Below are 26,378 nucleotides of genomic sequence, written 5' to 3'. Positions count from 1 at the left end.
TTTCTAGTAGCAAATCATTCAGAAAAGCTTTTTTTAACATATACTTTAAATATACTTTAAATATACTTTAAAATATAAAAAGAAAGTTGAAATTAAAAATATTTATTTAATGATATAAAATATGACATAAAATGAGCTTGCAGGTTTTTTTTTTTTTTTTTGGTTTTTTTGTCAACATTGTAAAAAACTAAAGCAGAAACTGAAAAACTTTTTTTCATTCTATGATGGACATTTTAATTGAAAAAAGTTTTCTCTCCCTCCTTGAAATTGACTGCATAATAACTGAACAAGCTATATGATTCAATGTTTATGATCTGTTGATAATATACAGTTAATCTTAATTTTCCTGTCTGTTGTTAGCTGCTGTTTCTCTTTCTGGATCCTTCTGTCTTTTATTTAACACCCTCTGTTAGAGGTGTAACGGATCACGGTTGGTCCGTGACCTTCACGGATTACAACCCACAGTTCGGAACGCATGTGAGCCGCGTATAAATAACTTTTTTGAACTTGTAGGTTAATCCAACATTTATAACAATTGCAGAGAGATTGGCTCCTGCGTCATTTAAAGCATTTTGGCTTCCCTGTCAAATAAAATGATGACGGAAAAAGTTGTGGTGGGACCTAAATGCTTTCTTAGGTTATTAATCAAAGTTGTTTTCTGTCACTGTTTGTTCAGCCTACATTAATGCATTCAGTGTAAAGCTGCACAATTAAACATTAAAAGATTGTGATCTCAATTTAAACCAGCACAACATTAATGATAAGGATTTGCATATGTTTATTAATCCTTTGAAGCGCTGCATTTAAATCTGCGTTTGATCGAGAGAGATTCAGTTTTTACACTTTTTCAGTTTGTTAAAAACAATCAAATAACACAAAAGTTCTGGAAGAACAGTTTATAGTTCAGATATGACACTGATGTTTATGGTAAAGATTAAAATCACTGTTTAATGAAACTTGACGCCGGTGAATGTTGTAGCAATTACCATGTGTAACCAATGGGTGGCGCCAAACAACCATCAAAATTATGTCACTGAATAGGTTTTCAGAAATGATCCACCTATAATGAAACATGAAGTTTTTTGTGTGAATTGTTGAATCATTAATTGAAAATAAATATGATATATTGTACAAGATGTTAGATTTCTATATTTAGAATTAACAGCTGCAAAGATAAATTTTTGTGTTGAATATTTTTCTTTTTTTCAGCTGCTTCTTTTTTGATTGAAATTTTTAATGAAATTACAGGTTCTAAGTTCTGTTTGTTAAAACTACTGGGTTTTGCAGTAATATTTTTTGTATAAATGGAAAGCAAATGGCATTTGTCTCTTCACTTTTTTGCTTATCTGAAAAATCATTATATCCGTGACTCAAAATCCGTAGTGTGATCCAAACCGGGAGATTTGTGATCCGTTACACCACTACTCTCTGTATCTGTTCTATCTCTATACCTGATTAGTCTAGATTATTCTGTGTCTTACGGTGTCTCTAGATCTGTGTCTGTCTGCCGCTCTTGTGTTCCAGATGTAGAAGTCACTGAAAGCTCTCAGTCTTATGTTAAAGCTACAGCTAAAGCTCTGAAGGCTGTGTCCGGTAGGCTTGAGCCTGCTGCATGCTGTCAGCATGTCTCATACATGTTTTAGCATGATTTACTTTTTTTACATACTTATAGTACACAAACCCAAATGCATACATGCTTGAGTCAATCATCTCCAAATAAAACCAACATTTTATGCATTCTGCTCACCTCTGTGCTGCTTAACAACTTCCTGTCTGCAGCAGCTGCTCATGTCATGCTCTTCAAATCTCCTGATGTTTGTTTTTGTGTTTGCCAAGAATCATCTTCAGCATGTGTTGTTCAGTAAGCGTTCACACAGATGTTTTTTTTTTTTTCATAACACGTGTTGGTTTTTGCGACCAGTGGACTCTTTTCACATTTCTACAGTCTTCAAAAGCAGATTTTGTTATAGCTGGGTAGACTTCTATTATTGTAATTGTGGAAATTTCATTCTGGGTTACCATTTTCTTCAATATGTAAAGACAAAAACCTTAGATGCTTTCACTGACTGTCTTAATAAGGGGGGAAATGGTTTACTCTGTACTTGAGAAGGGTGTTCATAAAACTGACATGACACTTTCATCTTAAAGACATGACAAAGTTCAAGTTACCTTGAACAGTGCAGAAGCGCAATTATCCCCCCTCCCCTCTCCCCCAATGGCCTGCACTCACACTGCATCTTTACCTTCCGAACCTGAGCACACTTACACCCCATTCACACGGGGTGTCAGCGTCAAGGCTTACCATTCACTTTGAATAAGTGACGTCAAGCGTTGCCAAACTGCATTGTGGATCCGTCTGCACTGCTTCAGAGGCGTTGCTCGCTGCAGAAGTTGGGACTAGCTCAACTTTTCAAGTGCTGGCGGAAGTGTCAGCCAATCAGTTTGCTGTATGCAAATACAACAGCTAGACAGTGGCCTATTGGGGACTGATTTTCATTGGCTGACACTACTATGACGATCCCGTTAGCCCCAACTTCAGACACGCTTTCAGTCAAGCGTTGACGCTGAAGCCCCGTGTGAATGGGGCGTTACATCATCGATGATTACTGTACAATTTAACAGGAAGAGAAGCACTCTCGCTCAGCAAAATGGACATTGCTTTAGTGTTATTGTTTTGCATTATTTTTAGTCATTTGAGATGCAGTGACACAGTGTCAAATATTTTGCCGAACTGATCCACTATGTCAGGTTTGCTGAAGGTGACAGCTGACATGCAGTGAGGGGTTTGCATTTTTAATAAACCACAGCAGTTTGCATTCATTGAAAATGATCAATAAATCCATATTAAATCCGTCTTCAGTTTCGGGCTCAGGCACACTTTGCACTCACACTACAAGAGCGTATTAAAGTCCAATCGAACCTTGCTCTGGCACACCTCGTCCAACGGACAACTGAACTGTGCCTGGACCCGATTCACACTTGTCAAACGAACTAGGAACTGCACCTGGGCACAGTTTGGATAGCATAGTGTAAGCGCACTATGCGAAAATGTCATTTGCTCAGTTATGTTATTTTAAATGCAAAGATGACATTGTTGTTGACATAAACAAATACATCATGACATTTCATTGTGTTTGTCATGACAATTTTAAATTATTTTAAATTAATACAACAAAACCTGTCGATGTCTTTATGACAAGTTGACAATAGAAATTGTCACACAAGATGTCGTACTGATGTGGACAAAATTGTTGGTACACTTCCACTGAATAATGAAAACCCACAGTGCTCACTGTTAGGTTAGGTTAAGTTAGGTTAGGTTAGGTTAGGTTAGGTTAGGTTACTTTTGGTTACTTTATTCATACCCGAAGGTAGATTTGGTTTGCATTCAAGAGTCCTCATCTCATAACAGTCCCACACAAAGGAACTCACATAGTAACAACAACAATTGAACATTAAGACATAAAACGTAAACATAAAACACTTATAAAGAATAAATTAATAATCACCACTTCAAGTGCCCCCCCCCTCCCCCAAATAAATGTTTATAATGATCTAAAATATACAAGTCACCGAAACATCTCTGCTTTAGTCTATGCCTTATTTAAATGTCTAATGGCTGCTGGTATGAAACTATTTTTGTATCATTTTGTTCTACAGCTTAATACTAGAAACCTGCGACCAGAAGGACGGAGTTGAAACTCTGAGTGTAGGGGATGAGCAGTGTCACTTAAAATGGAATTTGTGATTCTCTTTAGCTGCCTGGTGTACACAGCCTCTAGATTGGCTAGTGACACCCCGGTCAGCTTGCTGGACCACTTTACTATTTGATTTAGTGAGTTTTAGTATTGACAGAGAGATTCCCAAACCATGACACCAAAGCAAAGGATAAAATGGATTCAAGAAAAGCATGGTAAAATAGAGTCGTCATGTGTATATCAATATGGAAATGCAACTGAAAACTGAAACAACCTGAAACTGAAAAAAGTAAGGATTAATCAAAAATGACTGAAAATGGAGGAATGAAAATTAGATATTGCTTTCGGATTGTGGTTCAGAAGCATTAAAAAAAGGCAAACTAATGAAACAGTTCTGCATAAAACTGAACGCTACCATCAATTTTGTCTGTTTCTGTAACTTGATATAGCAGATTAATGATCAAACTCAAGAAACTACTTCCCTTTATGGTTTAACTTTACATTAAACTGTCATAGAGTTGGTTTTGAAATTTTGTTAGTGGAAAAAAAAATTATTTGTCATTAAAATGTCTCATTAAAAGTGTTAATGCTAGTCATTTTATATCAGCGTCATTAATATATATTTTACCTCAACTACAGTGGTACAAATTGAATTTGTCATTATGTTCACAAAATCTTCTACCAAATACATTTTTAAGTGTCATAAATCTGTATTATTTCATAATGTGTCCTCTAACAGAAGGTCGGATAATAGACCATTAAAATGTTGTATAAAAGATGATCAGGTGCTAGAAAGATAAATTCAATTGTCTAATAAAAATAATAATCATTTAAAGCACTTTATCTTTTCTTAGTGACTGGTTTGTCATTGACAAAGACATGTAAGGTTTAAGTTATATTTGTTTAAGTCAAGTTATTATCTCAAGACATCTCAAACAATGTTATCTTTACATATTATTATTTACATTTACATATTATTATTTACATATATTACTTGCATAAGCCCTCCATATTCATGACGTGTGTCATGTTGTGATTATAAAGGTGTCAAGACAGTCTTATAAACAACACTTCAAGTAAACTGTTACCAAAAAAAATCTTACCGTTGATAATGATGGTCATAAGTACATACTCTATGGTGGTCAGTATAGCAATGTGGAAACTGCAGCAAATTAAATTTTTGTAAACCAGTTCATCTAATAAAATAGCAAAAATGTATCCAAAATATTATTTTTATGATTTTCGAAAAGAGGAAAAAATGTTGAGAGCTTAATTAAAAATAATGATATCATTAATTAAAGATATCATGAAGGGATGGGAAGTTTATTTCCATTAAAACAGGGTCACAAAAAATTGCATAAACACTGAAATATTACATAAAAAACTGTAACTAAGCAGTAGCATCTATGGAAGAGTACCATCGCAGAATGTGAAAAGATTCCATCACATCCTAATTTTCATTTTTTCTTGTTTCGGTAGCATGCTCTGCAACTGACTGATGAATTCCCAACTGTTAGGTTATGTCTGATATTATGAGTTGAAATATTTCTGTGTCTGTCTGTTATTCAGGAGGAAGGTCAATGGTGGAGACGTGGCATTCTCCTGATGCGCCAGACAGAAAGCGAGCGAATAGAGAGATCATACTCAGCCTCACATCTTCCCCCATTGACACCAGTGCACAGTACCATCCACAGGCCTATGTGAGAACATTTTCATTTCAGCCACTTTCTCACATTCTATAGAGGCAGGTTTACCATTTTGGGGGCCCTAAGGAAAAGTGAGGATTTTCTTTCGAATCGTGCAACAGTAATATTGAGTACATAGAATTAAATGAGACCAAAAAAACTGCACAGAATTCTCTAGTTTGCCATAAAAATTATACTAATAAAAAAGTGATGATAATAATAATAATAATAAAGTGTCTATTTTTATACAAAATGATAGAGTCCTTGAAGTTCTTGGTTTTATCTTGAGCAGTTTTGTCCATTGTATAAACAAATTATCCGTATTTTCTCTCAATTATTTTTCTTTTTGTAACAACAGTCCGTGCTGAAACAGTGATTTGCCACAAATTTGGGAAAAGTTAAAATGCTTTTTTATTGGTCTCATTTTGACAAAAGTAGTTCCAGATGGAGTGGCATTTTCCTCCTCTTCAAACTTGTAATGTTTATTTTTAGCTGAGTTGAAAAATGCTTCAAGCTTTGCCAAACTATTTGACAAATTCTATTTGATTTCCTCTCTCTTTTTTTGTTGTTTAAGTGCAGCTTGGACTTGCATGCTCACTGTAAAACACAATAAGTTACTTTACTTAAAGAAAGTAAACGTATAGCTATAAAATCAACAAGTTGACTTTACTTAAAAACGTAAGAAAACTTGTTGCGACTTGGAATTGTTAAATTGACTTAACTTAATTGTCATAATTATATACATAAATGTCTTAATTATTTTAAGCCAGTAGATTTACTCACCAAAGTAAAGTCATCTAATCGCATTAAAATAATTGCATTAAAACGGGTTTACTCACTTTTTTAAGTATAGTCAATTAACTACTTTAAAAGCAACAAGTTTACTCACTTTTTTAAGTAAAGTCAACTAATCGCTTTAAAAGCAACGGGTTTACTCACTTTTTTAAGGAAAGTCAACTAATCGATTTAAAAGCAACGCGTTTACTCACTTTTTAAAGAAAGTTAACTAATCGCTTTAAAAGCAACGGGTTTACTCACTTTTTTAAGGAAAGTCAACTAATCGATTTAAAAGCAACGCGTTTACTCACTTTTTAAAGAAAGTTAACTAATCGCTTTAAAAGCAACGGGTTTACTCACTTTTTTAAGGAAAGTCAACTAATCGATTTAAAAGCAACGCGTTTACTCACTTTTTAAAGAAAGTTAACTAATCGCTTTAAAAGCAGCGGGTTTACTCACTTTTTTAAGGAAAGTCAACTAATCGATTTAAAATCAACGCGTTTACTCACTTTTTAAAGAAAGTTAACTAATTGCTTTAAAAGCAACGGGTTTACTCACTTTTTTAAAGTATAGTCAACTAATCGCATTAAAAGGAACAGGTTTACTCACTTTTTAAGTAAAGTCAACTAGTTACTTTAAAAGCAATGGGTTTACTCACTTTAAGGAAAGTCAACTAATCACCTTTAAAGCAACGGGTTTACTCTCTTTTTTAAGGAAAGTCAACTAATCACTTTCAAAGCAGGAGGTCTACTCACTTTTTTAAAGTCAACTAATCGCATTAAAATGAACGGGTTTACTCACTTTTTTAAGGAAAGTCAACTAATCACTTTAAAAGCAATGGGTTTACTCACTTTAAGGAAAGTCAACTAATTACTTTAAAAAGGTAATGGGTTTACTCACTTTTTTTAAAGTAAAGCCAACTAATTGCTTTAAAAGCAACAGGTTTACTCACTTTAAGTGATGTCAACTGCACATCAAGTTCTATGCGATTCTGGATATTTATCTATGTTAATCCTGGAACATCATTTTTGTTTGAAAATGTAGTCCATGCCTATTTTCTAACCCTAAACCCAACCAAAACTGTAAATTATTCCCAAGATCAGAAGTGAATAATAGTTGGATAACAATTGTGTAGAAGTGTATAAACCTAACTATAAGCCTAAACTTAACATAAATGGTAAACATATCCCTTAATTCTGATTGGCTGATTGGAATGTTGTTCCAGGATCAACATAGATCTTAAACCAGGAACTTGTCCTACTTGGTGAAATCTGTTTGGCTAAAGTCAACAAATCACTTTAACAGCAACAGGTTTACTCATTTTTTTCAAGTACAGTCAACAAATCACTTTTTTCCAGTGTACATTATTGTTTCTTTCCATTTATTTGCACTACATATTCATTAATGATGTCAAAAACTATCCTCAAATGCAGTTAACCATTTGTGTACAATCTCCCAATTTTTATGCTGGGTAAAGCACTACTCCACACAGACAGTATAATGTTGTACTTTGTCTCTCCAGGATAAACTGATGTCCGAGTGTGCGGGCAGTATAGACAGTATAAAGCGAGTCAAGCTGATTCTGAATGAGGATGAACAGCTGGAGGATCAGGGTCTGACGGGCTTCAGTGCAGCAGATAACACAGGTACTGCTGATTACATCAAGCACACACACACACACACACACACATAAGCAAACACACACCTTTACAGAGATTTATGGGCTAATTTTTTAAAGATGGTCTGTGTTCAGGTGTGATCGAGCGGTGGGAGCTGCTTCAGGTGCAGTCGTCTCGCGTCCCGCAGGATCTTCAGCACTGGCACAGACTGAACTCTGACCTCTCTGACATTATGGTATGGCTGAACGCTGTGATGCCTGAACTGGAGACATTGCAGACTCTAGAGGCCAAAATCACCATCAGAGACATGGAGAGCAAGATCCACAAACTGAAGGTATATCAAGACATTAAAGTTCATTAAGCAAAAAGAAGCCATTCAGGCTCAGCTATTGTATTGAGTGCTTTTCGATTTTGTCCAGGCCAGATTTATTAGGTTGCCTTTTATTAATGCTTCTGTTAAACCACAATTTAAAAAGCAATATCAGATTTTTTTTAGTTTGTTGTCATTTTTAATTAATCTTTACTTTTTAGTATCAAGTTGTTTTATTGACTGCAGTAGATTTTTCTAATAGCAACAATTTTGTCCATGTCTGTACATACTCATTATATCACATTTTTATTGTTTTTAACTTTTATTGTTTGTTCTTGCTCAAACTTAGAAAAAACTTTATAACTGATCCAAGGTCAAAAATAACAATTGTATAAATATAACCTCCTTCATATAAATTTCATAATATAAAAAAAATTATAAATGGCATTTATAAAATAAAATCTTGTAGATGCATCATATTTTAAAGTCAATTCAAGAGTTCACACTTAGATATTGTTTGACAACTGTTAGCAGGTTTGGCAAGCTGTCCCGGGAGAGAACCCTGAACTCGGAGATAGTTGAGCCCAGGGCTCCCGCCAGGTCCATAGAGCATGTGAGGGGAGTACGAGATCAGGTGGTTCTCGAGAGCTCCCCTGTGGTAAAGGAGGAAAGGAGGAGAAGGGGTGGATGGGGGGTTTCATCGAAAAACGAAGATAAGGTAGTCGGTCTAGCTAGGCTACTTATAGTGAGTTAGGATTAATCTGATTGGCTAACTAATGAATTTAGATGGGTGGCCAGCTGCAGTCAATCATATCACATGCTCCTCTTGAAATTAGTTTATAAAACTTCACTTAATCTTATGAAATGTTTCCTGAGCATCAAATCTTACAATGATTTTAAAAGGATCAAGTGACAAAACTAGATACTAAAATATCGCCTGCCTAAAATTCACCTTTGAAATATATACAGATATATATCTAAAATATCTTGCACAATATTAAACCTTTAAACCTCTCTTGTAAAAGTATCATCTGTCTTGTGTGTATATAAGTATATTAAAGTTTATATTAGTTATGAGTAGGTTTTTTTTTTTTAAATAGCTCGTATGTCCAGTGTTGTGTTTGTATTTATGATTAATTTATGTAGCACTGTTGTCCTGCGAGACACAACATTTTGTTCCTCTGTTAGTCCACACAGAATGATAATAAAGCTCGACTTGACTGGACTTGATTAATATAATAGAATTGAAAACATTTATTTTCTATTTTCTACAATATCACTCTTTTAATTGCCATTAACAAGACCAAACATAATAGAATATAACACAGAATAAAAAATTACAGACTATCTTTTTTTCGTTTTTTTAACTTTCCCATTATCCCCTTAAAATAAAATTAAATTAAATTAAATCAAAATTTAATTAAAAACTCAGATAATCTCTAAAAAAGAGAAAATAAATCAAATAAATGAATTAAGCTAGGTTGCAAATAAATGAGTGTATAAGAGTACTAGTATAATATCACTTTATATTCTCTATTTTTATCAAAAAAAATGCAGCTTTCTAAAGTATTTTACAAGATCATACATAATATAACACTAGTTTTCATAATTAGAGTTTTTTTTTAACCATACACCAATGCCCTATCATACGGCTCAAGGCGCAACGCAATTGTTGTTTGCTACTTTCAGCTTGGCGCAAGAGTCGTTTTGATGTTTTGTGTCACGCTGTTTAAATAGCAAATGCATGTGCATTCATATGTGCGCCCATAGGCGTTCTGGTATAAAAAAGGATGCGTGTTTAGGCGCATTGCTGGCGCTTTGCTATTTTGAGGAACTATAATAGACTGTTCAATAGACCGGATCAAAGCCAGTCTATAGACCAGCGCAGAGCGCGTTAGTGGTGCGCCTCACTTACACACTGCTTAATACACACAAGATGTACAGCAATACAAAAATATATTTACAAATGAAAAAGGATTAAAATATTACCACAATTATATGCGCATATAATTATTAAGCGCATAATTTGCGCTTAACATAATAAATTAATTATTTATAGGCTAAGGGATGTCTGTGCGTACAACAAGTTTTCATTTCCAGGAGAGTGAAAGCGAAAGTAAAGAATAAAAAAAGCTAATTTCTCATTCTCGCCTGTACATGCTGTTTTCTTGCTAGTAAAGCATTCAGATTTTCCACTTACAAAGTCCGTCATGTAAATAGCAAATGCGCTATGGTGCAACACAACTGACTCTTAAAGGGAATGGGAGATGAGACTCTGATTGGTTTATTTTAAAAACACACCTATAACTCCTTAAGAGAATAAGCTCAACCCTTTTAGACCATGCGCCACAGCGCAAGGCGGTTTTTCCATCCTTAAAATAACAAAAGTGGATTCTGACACACCCTTAATGCTTTTGCGGCCTGCACTTTGGACTTTGCGCATGGATAGTCAAAATAGAGCCCCTAGTGTTTAAAGTAGGAATATACTGTAAAAGTTGTCATGTTGTCTTTTTCTCTATCATTAGGATATGCAGAGAACTTTCAATGGCTACAAATCAGTTATGATCGGTGTGAATCTCAGCGGACGGAGCTTCCAGCACGGTGACAGCGCTGAACTCCAGGAGCTGCGTGAGACTCTCCAGCGGGTCAATCAGAAGTGGACTCAAGCCTGTGCGGCGCTAGACAGCTGGGAGCATCGCCTGCATCGAGCACTCATGGAGTGTCAGGTCAGGAAAACAACCTCAGTTTATTTAATGTTTGATTAGGGTTTAATTTGACTGTCAAATTTTAGATTTTATGTTTTATATAAACTGTTAAAGTAAGAATTTTTAGCCCTCCAGAGTTATTAGCCCCCCTGTTTATTTTTTTCCCAATTTCTGTTAAATGAAGAGAAGATTTTATCCACACATTTCTGATCAATAATTTTAATAACTCATTTCTAAAAGCTGATTTATTTGATCTTTACCATGATGACAGTAAATAATATTGGACTAGATATTTTTCAAGATACTAGTATTCAGCTTAAAGTGCCATTTAAAGACTTAATTTGTTTAATTAGGTTAATTGGGCAAGAAAGTGTAGTCAGTGTATAACAATGGTTTGTTTTGTTGACAATAAAAAAAAATGCTTAAAAGGGCTAAAAATTTTTTTTTTAAATTAAAAACTGTAAAACGTAATAAAACAAATAAGACTTTCTCCAGAAGAAAAAAATTATTATAGGAAATACTGTAAAAAAAAAAAATAGGGTGAATAATTGACTTCAACTGTATGTTAATTTCAAACCTGTTAATCTATTGATTACACATTGGGATTGGGCTGACATTAGGGTTGGGTATCGATTTAGATATCTTGATTCGATTTGATTCAGTTTTGGTACTTGATTTGATTTAGTAAATGTAGATTTAAAGGGATAGTTCACCCAAACATAAACATTTTGTCATCGTTTTACTCACCCATGACTTGTTTCAATCCAGTTTGAGGGTTTTTGTTCTGTGGAACATAAAACAATGTGTTTTGAAGAATTTTGGAAACCTGTAACCATCGACTTCCATGGTTGGAAAAATAAATACTATGGAAGTCAATGGTTTTAGGCTTTCCACATTTTCGCAAAAAAATGGTTTGGGACAAGTCAAGCATGAGTAAACAATGTCAGAACTTTCTTTTTAGGGTGAACTATCCCTTTAATGCAAATATTAGTGATATTTTTAAAAACAAATTTGGTTACATTAAAACAAAATATAGATATATAGAAACTGACAGGTAAGTTTACAATTAACAGGGTCTTAAAAAGTCTTTAAATATCTAATATTTCTAATAAAATCCTTACATTTGTTGAAATATTGGGTCATAGGTCTCAATTTTCCTATGTCCATGTAAAGTTGCCCAGTCGGCCCAAAACCCATCCAAACATCAGCAATGCAAGTCAATGAAATTTTTATCAAAAGTTATATTTTTTACTTTTTACCTCTATGGTTTAATTACCATCTTTACAATAACATTTGTTTCAAAGTTCTCCATGTATTTATACCTACCTGGTGATGACACTGACCTGGGGTGCATTTCCCAAACATCGACATAATTCGCGAGTGAACTATAATAGTAAGATGCATCATTTGGGAAAAAAATGATGTAGTGACGAGTGTTTCCCAAAAGCCCCTAGTTTCTCTGTCGCAGATTCATTGTTTGAACCTCATTATTTTTATTGTAAAACGCCCATAATGATGCTCTAAATGGGGTGGAGTAACAACTACTTTAGAGAAGAACCCCATCATTTCTTTGTGCAAATTATATTCTTTTACAAGCACACACATTTAAAAAAAAATTCCAATATTACTTTTGGTAAAAACATGCACTCTTTTTCAATATTAAATGAAATATAAATAAACAGCACATATAGAACCTGTGTTCCTTTTGGAATAGAACAATACATTATATTCTAAAACATAAAATCAATTACAAAAGCTATTATAATATCATATATAAATCATATAAATAAATAAATAAATAAATAATGAGGCTTTATTAAGAAATGTTTTTTATAATTATTATTTATTATAGGAAAAGAAAAAAATCATACATTAATATTGATACTATTAATGATAATGATGATTGTTATTATTATTATTATTATTATTAATTAATTCTTTTTTAATTAATATTATTATTATTATTCATTCATTTTCTTGTCGGCTTAGTCCCTTTATTAGTCCAGGGTCACCACAGCAGAATGAACCGCCAACTTATCCAGCATGTTTTTACGCAGTGGATGCCCTTCCAGCCGCAACCCATCTCTGGGAAACATCCACTCTCACTCATTCACACACACACTCATACACTACGAACAATTTAGCCTACCAAATTCACCTGTACCGCATGTCTTTGAACTGTTGGGGAAACCAGAGCACCCGGAGGAAACCGAGCAGGGAGAACATGCAAACTCCACACAGAAACGCCAACTGAGCCAAGGTTCGAACCAGCGACCCAGCGACCTTTTTGCTGTGAGGCGATAGCACTACCTACTACGCCACTGCGTCGCCCTATTTTTATTATTATTATTATTATTATTATTATTATTATTATTATTACTATTATTATTTTTTTTTTTATTATTATTACTATGTAGGATATTGTTTATTTATATTTTATATAAACTATGTTTATGCCAGGAACTATGTTTCTAACTACAGCTTCAGAGATGTAGTTGCAAGCATACAAGTTTGCGAAGCAGTTTTCGAATGTTTGTTGGAACAATGTAATTGGGAAACGCCGAATCAACAAACTATGTTTGTAACGAGGGAACTTGCAACTTAATGTGGCTAACGATGGTTTTCGGAAATGCATCCCTGGACAGACTGTTGTGCATACATTTGGTTTATTAGAATTATTTAAACTTTAAAAAATATATATATTAAGAAGCAAATCAGAATTTTTATGGGGCAAATACTTTTCCAAAAATCCTCCTTAGCCATCTGCAATTTCATTCCTAATGGTTCTTAAAAGGCCATAAGTCTTAAATTTGACTTGATGAGCCCTGTAGTAACCCTAGTTAAAACTAATTTAGACTATTTAGAACCATATAATGACAGTATATCAGCACACTTAAACCCCTGGAGTACAGAATATTTAAAAAAGTATCCACAAACTTTGAAAACAATTACTTAAAATATCTTCTTTTTTGCCCAACCCCAGCCAACAAGTACTTGCAAAACTACTTACAGTCATTAAAGGTCTATTTACGACTTATTAAAGTAAATTGTTAGGAGATACTAAGCAGACAGTCTACCGATACTCTAATGACTGCTAATTGCTGTGTGGTTGCAAATTTACTTAGTCGACAGAATGTCTTAATCATAAGATAAAGTGTGACTGAATGATTGAATGTTTGTTGTGCAGCCATACAAATATTTGGCATGTCATATTTCAGTGCACATTCACACGTTTGCACTTGTCTGCACTGACTTTCTGGGTGCTTGAAGATTTTATCTGAGTATACAAAACCACAAAAGGGATGTTTTGGTTGCTTGTGTATAAAGGTTGCAGAAATGTTAGGTACATGTTGTTCTTGAAACCACAGCTTACCGTGACCGAGTCGTATCAAAGGTGTTCTCTTGAATGCGAGTGTTTCTAAAAAAACAACTTTCACTCTGCTTTTAGTTTGAACGGTCAGGTGAGTTTTCAGTCATATTTGCAAAACATTTAGTCACAAATGAGGATTTAGTATCACATTACAATAATGGTTTATTTGTTAATGTTAGCTATTGTATCTAATAACATTAAGTATAAATGATCTTGAGTGTATGGATGTTTCCTAATTCTGGGTTGCTGCTGGAAGGGCATCCTCTGTGTAAAACATACACTGGAATAGTTGGTGGTTCATTGCACTGTGGTGACCCCTGAAATAGAAACTAAGCTGAAGTAAAATGAATGAATGAACAAACAATCAATGTTATTAAATTTCAGCGTTATTAAAATAAAAAATTGTGCTTGTCAACGTTCGTCGATGCACTGTAATTTAACATGAACTGGCAATGTTCATTGTTTGTTCATGTTAGTAAATACTAGTTGTGGGCCGTTATCGGCGTTAACGTGCTGCGTTAATGCAAGACTTCTATCAGGCAATTGTAAAAAATATTGTCGTTAATCTATTCTCACAGTTGGGTTGGGAGCTGGGTCTATTCTACGCAAGCTGTGAAGACGTTCACCTTGATTATATGATGCTGATACAATATATACCTGGCCGAATTGCACTGTAGGGGGCGAGAACGAGTCTTCAAACCTGTGTGCATTCCTAAAGTGAAATTACTACGTGCTAACATGGATGCAGTTCAGTAGAGTGAATCTGATTAATGTTAGCTCCACATCTAACTATCAGGCACCTGTAGAGTTTATACTTTCGAGTAAAACATATACAAATAAAATAGACCAGGGGCCTCATGTACGAAGACTTGCGTGGAAATCTTACTAAAACATTGCGTACGCACAAAGCTGTAAATGTGCGTACGCAGAAAAAAATTCAGATGTATGAAACACTGCGTACGCCGAATCTCACGCATATTCTTTTGTACATCTGAATGAACGTAAAACTGAGCGCAACATGCACGAGCACAAAACCCCTCCCTGCCTCCTCCCCCGTATGAATATGCTAATGACTATGCTAATGGCAAAACCCAACGAAAAAGCAATGGCAAAAGCAAGCAAGAAGAGAAACTTTGAACAGAATGTGAATTGGAGGTGCTGCTTTTGGAGGTAGACCGGAGAAAAGCGGTGTTATTTGCAAGTTTGTTCTCCGGAATTAACAACAAAAGAAAAAAATAGAGTGGGAGAGTTTAGCTGATGCAGTTAACACAGTTGGGTCTGAACATCGCACTGAGTGCATTTAAAAAAGAAATAGTGTGGTTTATATCTGTAAAATGTTGCAGCACCCTTAGCAGTCTCAGTGGCGCACCTCATAAGAAGCATGTAATCATGAACTGACATGTTCAGGCATAAACTCGGCTCGAATCCAGCGTCCGATTAACTCTTTCTTCTTTTTTTCCCCGCTACATATCAGATTTTGCCCACTATTTATCAAGAGAAAGACAAGTAGGAATCATCAATAAGTTTGTGCATCATATTTTATATGCACATTTATTGAATGGAAATGTTTCTGATTCACGCATGCAAATTCATCTTTTGATAGTGTCTTTATAGCAATGTGCGTGCAGTAGATAGTTCAGATTACATTGGGAAAACAGGCGACTGCTGCAAATTGTGCTTTAATGTTTAGCTGGTCAACTGTATGGTATGGAAATCTTACATACCTACTATATGAACCCGTCTCATACAGCTGCCATTGCAAGGATCAGACACTTTGTAGAGAAGAATTTAACACAACTGCCTCTAGGAGTCGCCAATGGAAATAAAACAGACACGCACAAAAAATGTGCGTACGCCTGCCAAAAAGCTGCCGTGAACCTGCACACATTCCCACGTTCAGTTCATTGTTAGTAAATCCAAACGTGAGCGATTCTGAGCGTGAAACCTGGCGTACGCAAAGTTTTTGTGCGTACGCAGCGTTGATACATGAGGCCCCAGGTGCTTTTAAAAAATTTTTTTTTTAAATTTCATTCATGCCCCCGTGACAAACTGGGGTATTAGACACAAATTAGTAGTAAGGACTGGTGGGAGTGTTATGGAATTTGATAACACACGGATAATGGAAAGAAAAAAACTTCAGCATTTCGCGTTTAGTCATTATTTGGGTAGCACACATGTTCTGTATGCCTTCGGCAGAATTCAAATGAGCCATTTTAATCTAGATAATTCTAGATTCATTCCAAGATTACAGTGAGATAAATCTAGATAAAAAATGTATCTACCGAATGCCCACCTATAGTAAATACATGTTCAACATTTTCCTGTAACCTTCTGCTTTTTCTAAAAATATCCTGGGGCTATGTATAGCAGGATTAGCTTGCTAACCAGTTAATTTTTAATTTAGTTTGCACCAAAGATGGGTTTTAGGTAAGATGATTGCAGCTCGACTTCTTTCAAAATCATTCTTTGTTGCTGTGGTATTTGCTCAGCTGAGCTGTTTTAATGGTAGCTAAACCCAGAAATGGTGCACAATAAACTGAAACGTAAGTGGCTAGCCAGCTAATCTGGCTTCATTTAACATACCTCTGGTCTAAACTGAGTAAACACAAGCAGCATGTTATAAACACAAGCTCTGGTGTTATGTTTATCTATTTGTGCAGGAGTTTCACGAGACTCTTCACTCTCTGCTGCTCTGGTTAGCTAAAGCTGAAAGCCAACGCTACATGGTGAACATCCATGACCAAAACACAGACCTCAACATCCTTCAAGAGCATCAAGACACACTCAAGGTATGTTTTTCGACAGCTTCTGATCTTATTCTGAAATATCCTTACAAAATATGATAAAAAATGCATTTGTTGATTTATAGCAATAACTATAAATTGATAGTTCACCGCAAAATGAAAAAAATGCTCACCGTTTACTATAATTAAGAGAGTTTCTTTTTTCTGTTTCATCAAACAAAAATGTCCAACTTTCTTTACAATATCTTGCTTTTTGTTCAATACTGTTGGAGAATGGTTTCCTGAATCTGATTTGATCATGGTTGCTGGTATTAAAGGGATAGTTCAGCCAAACATGAAAATTCTGCCAGCATTTACCTTCACTTGTTCAAAACCCTTATGAGTTTCTTTTAACACAAAAGATATTTGGGAAAATGCTGGTTGCTGGCACCTGTTGACTCCCATTATATTATTGACTATTGAAGTCAAAGAGTGCCAGCAAATTAGCATTCTTCAAAATATCTTCTTTTGTGTTTAACTGAAGAAAGAAACTCACATTAAAACCACATGAGGGAGAATAAATGAGGTCATTTTCAATTCTGTGTGAACTGTAATGTCTTCATTCACATCTATCAGGAATAGTTCACACAGGAATGAAAATTACCCCATAATTCACTCACCTTCCAGCCATTATGGGTGCATGTGACTTTTTTCTGTCAGATGAACACTGTCAGAGTCATTTTAAATTTTATCCTGACTCTTCCACGCTGTATAATGGTGTTGGATAGTAACTTTTATTTTGAAGCCTCCAAAAAGCACATAAAACCATCGTAAAACTAACACATAGGCCATCAGTGGGTGATTTGTAGTCTTTTTTTTTGACAAAGAAGTGTAAAAGTTCAAGTAAAAGACTCAGACTTTTGGTGGCGACTGAATTTATGTTATGCACGACTGAATATATTAGATATTAGATGGATTCGCAGCAGAAGCTTCAGGAACTGACAGGTCTTTCAGGAACCAATTACCACACAGTTTGTTCATCACAGAAAACGATGAACTTGAAATCTAAACATGAAAATGAGTTTGGCTCAAACCGCTTGTAGGATACAAAAAAAAATTATTATTTTGTTATTGTTGATATTGTTTTCAAGGTCCCGAGTAGGGGTTTGAACCTGCACTGGTTTTACAGTTTGGATCGGTTTCGATCATCATACCATCAATTCAGTTCAATATGATATCTCAGTGCCTCAAGGTGCATTGACGAAGCTTTACATAAACAGTTTAATATTTTACTTAGCAACAAAAATAATTTATTAATTTATTAATATATTTATATTTATATATTATTTGTTATACAATTTTGTCCTTTAATACAAGCAGTCAGATGAACAACCTGTAGCTTTAATTTTACTTGCTCAGAGAAAACACTTTTTTAAATCTGTCTAACAAAAGTCAAGTACATGCACTGAACAACATAAGCATTTATAGCAAATAAACAAGTGTAAATAATATCCTGCTTGCTTTTTGAACACTGTTGAGCGAGTTCTTAAATGCTTATGATTGGTCAAGTGCTTAACAGAAAAGGCTGCAATTGTTTCTAATAGTCAGCGCTGCTCTGGCGCTGTTCAGCAAACAGTGGCACAAACACTGATGTTAAACGGCAGCGGCAATCAGCTGATCCATTATAGAAGGCGACGGAGTGGAGAAAACTTGCTCTGCAGACACACTGGTGTCTGTATCCACAAGTAACGGTATTGTTGTAACATCCGAGAGAGGATATAAAATGTTACCTCACGAACACGCCAGCAGGTCAAAGAGGCCACAGAGTAAGAGGAGGGAGGGAGAGAGCGTTTACAGCTTTTATTTTTGCTTTTGCTGGGTTCTGATATACTTCCCTGTCAGTGAAAGGCTGTCCAGCAAACTGACAAGCAGGGAATTATGCACAGTTATCTGCTTTTAAGGTAGTAATTACTTGTGGTCTTCTCCCTCACCATAGTAAGCCATATGATGCATACTGTATGTGATAAATGACATCACAACATAACCGGTTATGATTATTACTGAACCGTTACCGAATTATTCGCGTCTGCATCACAGTGCATTGAAGAAACAATTAATTTAGATCCTCCTAGTGCCAAGTGGTTGTGTAAACTTTTCACTGCATATCAAACTGTGTATGACTCTGTACTGTATGTGAATTTGAATTTACTGTAATATGTTATACAGTATATTACTCTTACATGTTTTTACCTGTCTAAACTCATATGCCATGAATTCGGAAGCCGCCGGGAGTCAGTGATTGGAGTTTATAAATTAAACATGAAATATTTTGGCAGGAAAAACCTTTCAATCAGCTTCATATGATAAGCGGTAACCCCCTGGCAGCATATGGGCAAGTTTTACAAAGGATTTATGTGGTTTACAAAATAAAAGCCACTATCCAACACCAATCTACAGAATGGGAAGCAATGAAAACTAGTCTGTGTCTTGTCTGAAAGCTGGAAGTCATATGCACTTAGGATGCAGGATGCAAGGATGGCTTGAGGGTGAGTAAATAGTGAGGGCGAGTGCACATAATTAGAAAATGGTTTGTAGGGTGACGCGGTGGCGCAGTAGTTAGTCCTGTCACCTCAGAGCAAGAAGGTCACTGGCTCGAGCCTCGGTTGGTTCAGTTGGCGTGTCTATGTGAAGTTTGCATGTTCTCCTTGCCTTCGCGTGGGTTTCCTCCGGGTGCTCCGGTTTCCCCCACAAGTCTAAAGACATGCGGTACAGGTGAATTGGGTAGGCTAAATTGTCCGTAGTGTATGAATGTGTATGTATGTTTCCCAGAGATGGGTTGCAGCTGGAAGGGCATCCGCTGCGTAAAACATGTGCTGGATAAGTTGGCGGTTCATTCCGCTGTGGCAACCCTGGACTAATAAAGGGACTAAGCCGAAAAGAAAATGAATGAATGATAATGGTATTTATGAAATATAGTGTCATTACTGAAACATGTTGCGTGAATTGAATTTGTGAGTCATCTTTTAGGGGTGAACTGTTCCTTAAATATACTCGTTAGACTTATTTGATTGATAGTTTGTTGTGTTTTGTAGGCTGTTCACCAGGAGTTACAGTCTCGTGAACAGGAGGTGAACTCTCTACAGGATATCTCCTCTCAGATCCTCCTACAGGACCAGGGTGAAGACACCCTTGAGGCTAAAGAGAAGGTGCACGTCATCAGCAATAAGTTACGGCTGCTCATACGACAGATCTCACACGACCTGAACACACTCCATAGCAGACTGGTAAGATATATTCAGTCTGCTATATGACTTAATGTAAATGTCTCACGCGCACAGAGTTTCTGGCCACTGGTATGTTTTACCTTCACACACACACACACACATACACACACACACACACACACACACACACACACTGATGTTTTGTCTGTTTTGCTGCAGGATTCATCAGGTCCTAATGTGGACAGAACTGCATCAACACAACAACAGGTACAGAAACACATCCAGCTTTTTTATCCTTTTCTTTTATTCCTTTACTGGTACAAGATGTTTGACAATTTGTTGTGCAATATTTAGTGTTGAGGTATGCTCTACATGACTTGTTGGCAGTTACAAAGTAATTAATTACACTAATTCAGTTACTTTTTTGCTGTAAAGCAATGGATTAATTTCCATTTTAGGTATTCAATTACAGTTGCCTACAATAAGAGTTACACTTATTATAATTAATTTGCATAAAATACTGTAAAAATGATTCAGTTTTGTATAAATCATTCAGAGAAAGTGTTTTTTATTAGACAAATTGATTTTACTTAGGCATTTTGTTTTTCAACTAGGTTACATTTATCAAGAGCATTAAAGCTGCTTAAGACAAGTTAACTGAGTGACAAATTAATGAAAATATATGGTGTGAGTTCAGAGAAGCAGGGTAATAGGTGTATATATTTTTGTTATCAATATTTTTCATAATAACACGACTAAACTCAACTAAAGAAAGTTAGATTTCTCTGACAACTGCACACGTTAAGGAAACAATGAATATTTGGTATGTATGGAATATAGTGTCATTACTGAAACATGTTGTTGATACACACAGTATAATGTTTGTCATTTAACATTTAAGTAAGTGTTACATTTTTAAAAAACCTAAAAGGCCATGTTTGATTCAAGTTTAATTAATAAAAAGTTTGATTTCTATTGTTTTTCTGTTGAGATTTACAGCGATTTAAGATTTTTAGACAAAAGAATTAGAGATGTAGTTTAAATACAACGTTAATGTAATCAGTAATTGATTACTTTTTTAAATAACTTGTCCAGCACTGCTCTACACATTAAGATAAATGTAGAATAAAAAATATATATATTTCTTTTAGTCATATGTAAGTAATAGTTTTGCTTTATTTTTCAAGATTGTTCTTTCTCTACTGTCCACTTTCCAGTTTTCTTCTCTGTGAAATTAGCAGAGGTAGTTTTGGTGTTAACTGAAATAAACGGGTGTTATTGGTTCTTATTGATGGTAAAAAAGTTATTTGTAGTAGTAGTAAAAAGAAGAATATTATATGATTTAGCTTTGAAATTTTTTCTTATCAATAATAATAATAATAATAATAATAAGGTGAAACAGTATTCTAGAATAAACAAAGGCTATTTAACTTACTCTGTATTGTGTTTAATATAGTCCATAAATCATTGTTGATTTAGTTTTTTTATTTCAAAGTATCAAGTAAAGTTTGATTTACTAGCCCTTTAAATAATACTTCATACAGTTTTTCAAATAAAATATAACTGCTGCTGATGCTGCTCTTCGTGAGTTTTTGCTTTTTGACTGGCAGTGAATGAGAGGTTTCCAAGAATGCGATTTTATGATGATGATTTATTATTATCACCACTTGTAACAAACACTGATTTTTTTTGTCTCTCTAGGAAGCATCAGGAGCTCAGGCTGTTACACAGGGATCTCCAGCGAGTGTCAGGTACACACTGATTTCTGTCTCTCTGTGTGTGCGTGTGTGTGTGTGTCATCATATGATCTTGCTGCAGTCTTCTAGTATTTTCTTCACACCCTCTTATTCTTAGTGTCACACATCTGCTCCACTTTCACCTGCACACACTGAACATGTACTCTATCTATCTATCTATCTATCTATCTATCTATCTATCTATCTATCTATCTATCTATCTATCTATCTATCTATCTATCTATCTATCTATCTATCTATCTATCTATCTATCTATCTATCTATCTATGTCTGTCTAACTGTCTGTCTGTCTGTCTGTCTATATTTTATAGTTTGTTCAATTATTTATTTATTTATATGCAGTTAAATAACTAGGCTTAGTTAATTAGGCAAGTTAGGGTATTTTTTTATAATTTTTTTTAGGGGTTTTTCACCTTTACTATAACAGGACAAAAGAGAATTCAGACAGGAAATCATTGAGAGCAGAGAGAGGGGAAGGATCGGCAAAGGACCTCGAGCCAGGAATGGAACTCGGGTTGCCGTGAGCACGTTGATGCTATATGTCAGCGCACAGTACCACTAGGCTACTGGCGCCAACATGGGGCTAATCATTTTGACCCTAAAATGGGTTTTAAAAAATTTAAAACTGCTTTTATTCTAGCCGAAAAAAATCAAACAAGACTTTCTCCAAAAGCAAAAATATTATCAGACATGCAGTGAACATTTTCTTGCTCTGTTAAACATAATTTGGAAAATATTTTTTTTAAATTCAAAGGGGGTTTAATAACTTCAACTCCTTATTTCACCCGAATATTTACAGTCTGAAAATGTAATAATCAATACTGACCTTCAGTCATTTCCAAACGAATGCTTCAAATGAGGGGTGGCCACACTGTTCCTGGAGAGCCACCTTCCCACAGATTTCAGTTGCAGTCAATATCAAACACACCTGAACCAATTATTTAGGACCTGAACACCACGTGATAATTACAGGCAGGTGTGTTTGATATGGGTTGCAACTGAAATCTGCAGGAAGGTGGCTCTCCAGAAACAGGGTGGTCACCCCTGCTTTAAATGCTAATATTAATATCAAACATTTTTGAAGGCACATTATGTAGTTATGGCGGTTCATTCCGCTGTGGTGACCCCGGATTAATAAAGGGACTAAGCCGACAAGGAAATGAATGGATTATGTAGTTATTATCAGAAGGTTTTACTCAAAACACTTTGTGTCTTCCGCCAGTATTGAGTGCGCAAAATCCCACCTGCATGATGAAGTTGTTAATAAGTGTACGTCTATGTTTGTGCAGGTGTGAGAAGCGCGAGTCGTCTCCAGCGAGGCCGTTTCTGTATCGTGTTCTGCGGGCTGCTTTTCCTCTGCATCTCCTCCTGCTGCTGCTGCTGGTGGTGGCCTGTCTGGTGCCTCTGTCAGAGGACGATTACAGCTGCACGCTCTCCAACAACTTCGCCCGCTCCTTCTATCCCATGCTCCTCTACACCAACGGACCGCCGCCAACATGAGTTCCAAAACACACACACTCGAACCCTTCACAGCAATGTCTGCAAGTTTAACCATTTACCTGCAACAATCAGTGGATTTGAGGATTTCTGGGAAACGTTTGTATATTTGAAGACTTGTATAGAATGTTCTGTAGCAGCGCATTGGGGAAAACGCCACACAAATGTATTTATTTTTGAAATTTAAGGACATATTTTAAGCGATAGATCGACTCTTGAGATGGCTTGTATTTTCTAAGTAGAAACCCTGTTTGTGTGTCTGAACGATGGAACCGGAATATCAGTCATCCACCTTTTTTTAGATTGTGTTTTAGATTATGGGTCGCACTTCCGGTTTGTGGAACTTCCATTCAAAAAATCTGAAATGTATTATCTTGAATAATAAAGTCGTGCTATGAATAATAGAATAATAGATATCTTTAGGTTAAACTGAGTGAGGTCATAATTTTTATTCGTCATTAATAACAATTTATTTAAGAATGACATCAGATTATTTTCTATTTTCTATTCCTACAATACATACATATTCAACATACGACCGTAATATTGCTTCATGAAATGCTCTTTTTCAAGTTTTTGAAGTAATTTATGGTCTGCTGAATGTAATTTGTTAACTGTGATCAGTTTAATGTTAAGGAAACACCACATTTTTAAGCATTTTACAACTCCCCTTGAGAAAAACAGTTGAGTTTTGCCTTTTTTTGATGTATTCAGGAGATCTGGCACTTCAGCTTAGCTTAGCATAGGTCATTGAATCAGATTGGACCCTTAGCATCTCGCTCAAAAAAAAAAAAAAAAAAAAAAGAGTTTACCACCATTTTCCTATGTTAAGCTTGACTTCTGTAATCAAATTACTGACGGGAGCACTTTTAGCTCAGCTTAGCTTAGCATAAATCATTGAATCGGATAACACCATTAGCATTCAATCGAATTAGACCATTAGCATCTCACTTAAAAATAAATAAAGAATTTGCCATAAGTTTGCTATTTTAAGCTTGATTGTTCTGTAGTAAAATTGCTGGCATGAGTACTTTTAGCTTATCTTTGCTTGGCATAGATCATTGAATCAGTTTAGACCATTAGCATCTCGCTCAAAAAAAAGATAATTGAATCTGATTAGACCATTAGCATCTCAATCCAAATTTAACAGAATTTGCCATCATTTTTCTATTTTAAGCTTGACTCTGTTGTCAAATTATTGGTGGGAGCACTTTTAGCTTAGCTTAGCATAGAGCATTAAATCGGATTAGACCATTAGCATCTCGCTCAAAAATGAACAAAGAATTTGCTTTAATTTTTAGATTTTAAGCTTGAATCTTCTGTATTCAAATTACAGGCGGGAGCACTTTTAGCTTAGCTTAGCATAGATGATTGAATCCAATTAGACCATTAGCATCTCATTCAAAAATGAACTAAGAATTTGCCATAATTTTCATATTTTAAGCTTGACTCTGTTGTCAAATGACTGGCGGAAGCACTTTTAGCTTAGCTTAGCATAGAGCATTGAATCGGATTAGACCATTAGCATCTCAAAAATGAACAGTTTACCATTATTTCCTATTTTTCCTGAACTCTTCTGTAGTTACATTGTGAGCTAAAATCGTTTTTTAAAAAGATGCTAATGATCTAATCAGATTCAATGATCTAAGCTAAGCTAAGCTAACAGTGCTCCAGCCAGACCCGAAGATCAGCTGAATGGATTTAAAACTGGTAAAACTCAACAGTTTAACTCTTGGGGAGTTTTTAAATTAGTCTATTTTCTAAAAAAAAAAAAAAGTGTTCCCTTAATATTTGATTAATGAGAATAATAATGCCACATCAGAAGTTGCCTCTGTAATTTATACACTAAATGTGTCGTTAGAAAAAGGTGGACTGTTTTGTTACAGGGAAATTAATATGAAATGATTTGAGATGTTAAATATATTTTATTTGTAGCTCTTTTAACTGCCATTTCTTTGGTCAAAGCCATTGAGTAGAGAAACAGTGAGGCGTCAGGGTGCGTGCAAATGTCTGTTTGTGTAATTTATTCAGCTGTCAACTTTCATGTGTGAATAATGTAAAGCTACTGAAGTTATTTAATTGTAATTAGTCAACAATCTCAGCAGAGATACAAATGGTGTTCCTTAAGCTAGAAGTTCTCCGGCAAGAGGCTGCAGAAGTTGTTTAGTTTTCTCTGGATTTTCCTAGACGGTTGAGGTGCGTCTCTTTAAAACATTTCAGAAATATCCACACGATTGGATGTGGCTGTTTTTAGTCTGTGACAGACAGTTATGATGGTAATAACATGGTGAAAAGCCATTAGTCGCTCTCACTTGTACTAACTGCCAAAGTGTCAGACGTCATTCTGTATGTTTTATTATAATTCACCACGGTTACTTTTTAAAGATATATATATATGTTATTTGTCCTGCTGCTGTTTGATTTTGATGTGTTTGTTATTAATTGTTATTGGTTTAAGGGTTACGTTATTGGTCAACCGAAACAAAGGTATAAATATCCAGATTAATCAGAGAAGCGTTCACTTTAATATGAATTTATTTTGCAGGAAACCTTGCACTGCCAACGTCAAACACTGGTTGAAGAAAATAAAAAGTTAGATGTGATGTTTGTGCTTCCTTTTGAGTTTCAAGTCAGTTTTACAACAAATAAACGTCATGTACAAATTTGATCTCCAAGTTTATTTATTTTCAGATTTTGTTGATCCAGATGTAAATGTTTTAACTACCTTTAGAAAGTTTCAACTGTATCAAGTATATTTCTTTCTGTTTAAAGCTGGTCTGTATATATATATATATATATATATATATATAATTTTTTTTTTTTTTTTTTTTTTTTTTGCGATGACATACTGTTTGCTACATATTGAAGCTGTTCATTGTTTAATTCCCAAAACCTGTAAACACAGTGCAACGCTCAGAACAGTGGGTCTTATGCACTACGCAGAAATAGGTTCACAGAGTCTGCATAGGACTCATGAATCACCCAAAACATATGAGGCAAGAAATGTTGAATT

At 35.1% G+C, this 26,378-nt stretch overlaps 1 protein-coding gene across 20 annotated transcripts in view; it reads left to right on the top strand.

Annotated features, from left to right (window-relative positions):
* Window positions 1-26,033, top strand: part of syne2b (spectrin repeat containing, nuclear envelope 2b) — a 195,197-nt gene extending 169,164 nt beyond the window's left edge. For 14 of the 20 annotated variants that reach the window (XM_068213093.1, XM_073920199.1, XM_068213088.1 and 11 more), the window contains 10 exons: window positions 1,525-1,593; window positions 5,268-5,398; window positions 7,683-7,806; window positions 7,899-8,113; window positions 10,615-10,815; window positions 16,825-16,953; window positions 19,980-20,171; window positions 20,331-20,378; window positions 21,813-21,862; window positions 23,158-26,033. In XM_068213093.1, coding sequence (XP_068069194.1) covers window positions 1,525-1,593; window positions 5,268-5,398; window positions 7,683-7,806; window positions 7,899-8,113; window positions 10,615-10,815; window positions 16,825-16,953; window positions 19,980-20,171; window positions 20,331-20,378; window positions 21,813-21,862; window positions 23,158-23,368 — 1,370 coding nt within the window. In that variant the 3' untranslated portion in view covers window positions 23,369-26,033. The remainder of the gene's footprint in view (window positions 1-1,524; window positions 1,594-5,267; window positions 5,399-7,682; window positions 7,807-7,898; window positions 8,114-10,614; window positions 10,816-16,824; window positions 16,954-19,979; window positions 20,172-20,330; window positions 20,379-21,812; window positions 21,863-23,157) is intronic. The other 6 variants (XM_073920202.1, XM_073920197.1, XM_068213086.1 and 3 more) reach the window with 3 other exon arrangements.
* The last annotated feature ends 345 nt before the right edge of the window (window positions 26,034-26,378 follow it).

The sequence above is a fragment of the Danio rerio genome, chromosome 13, assembly GCF_049306965.1.
Source record: "Danio rerio strain Tuebingen ecotype United States chromosome 13, GRCz12tu, whole genome shotgun sequence".
Lineage (NCBI taxonomy): Eukaryota > Metazoa > Chordata > Actinopteri > Cypriniformes > Danionidae > Danio > Danio rerio.
This window is presented reverse-complemented; position numbering and strand designations above follow the sequence as displayed.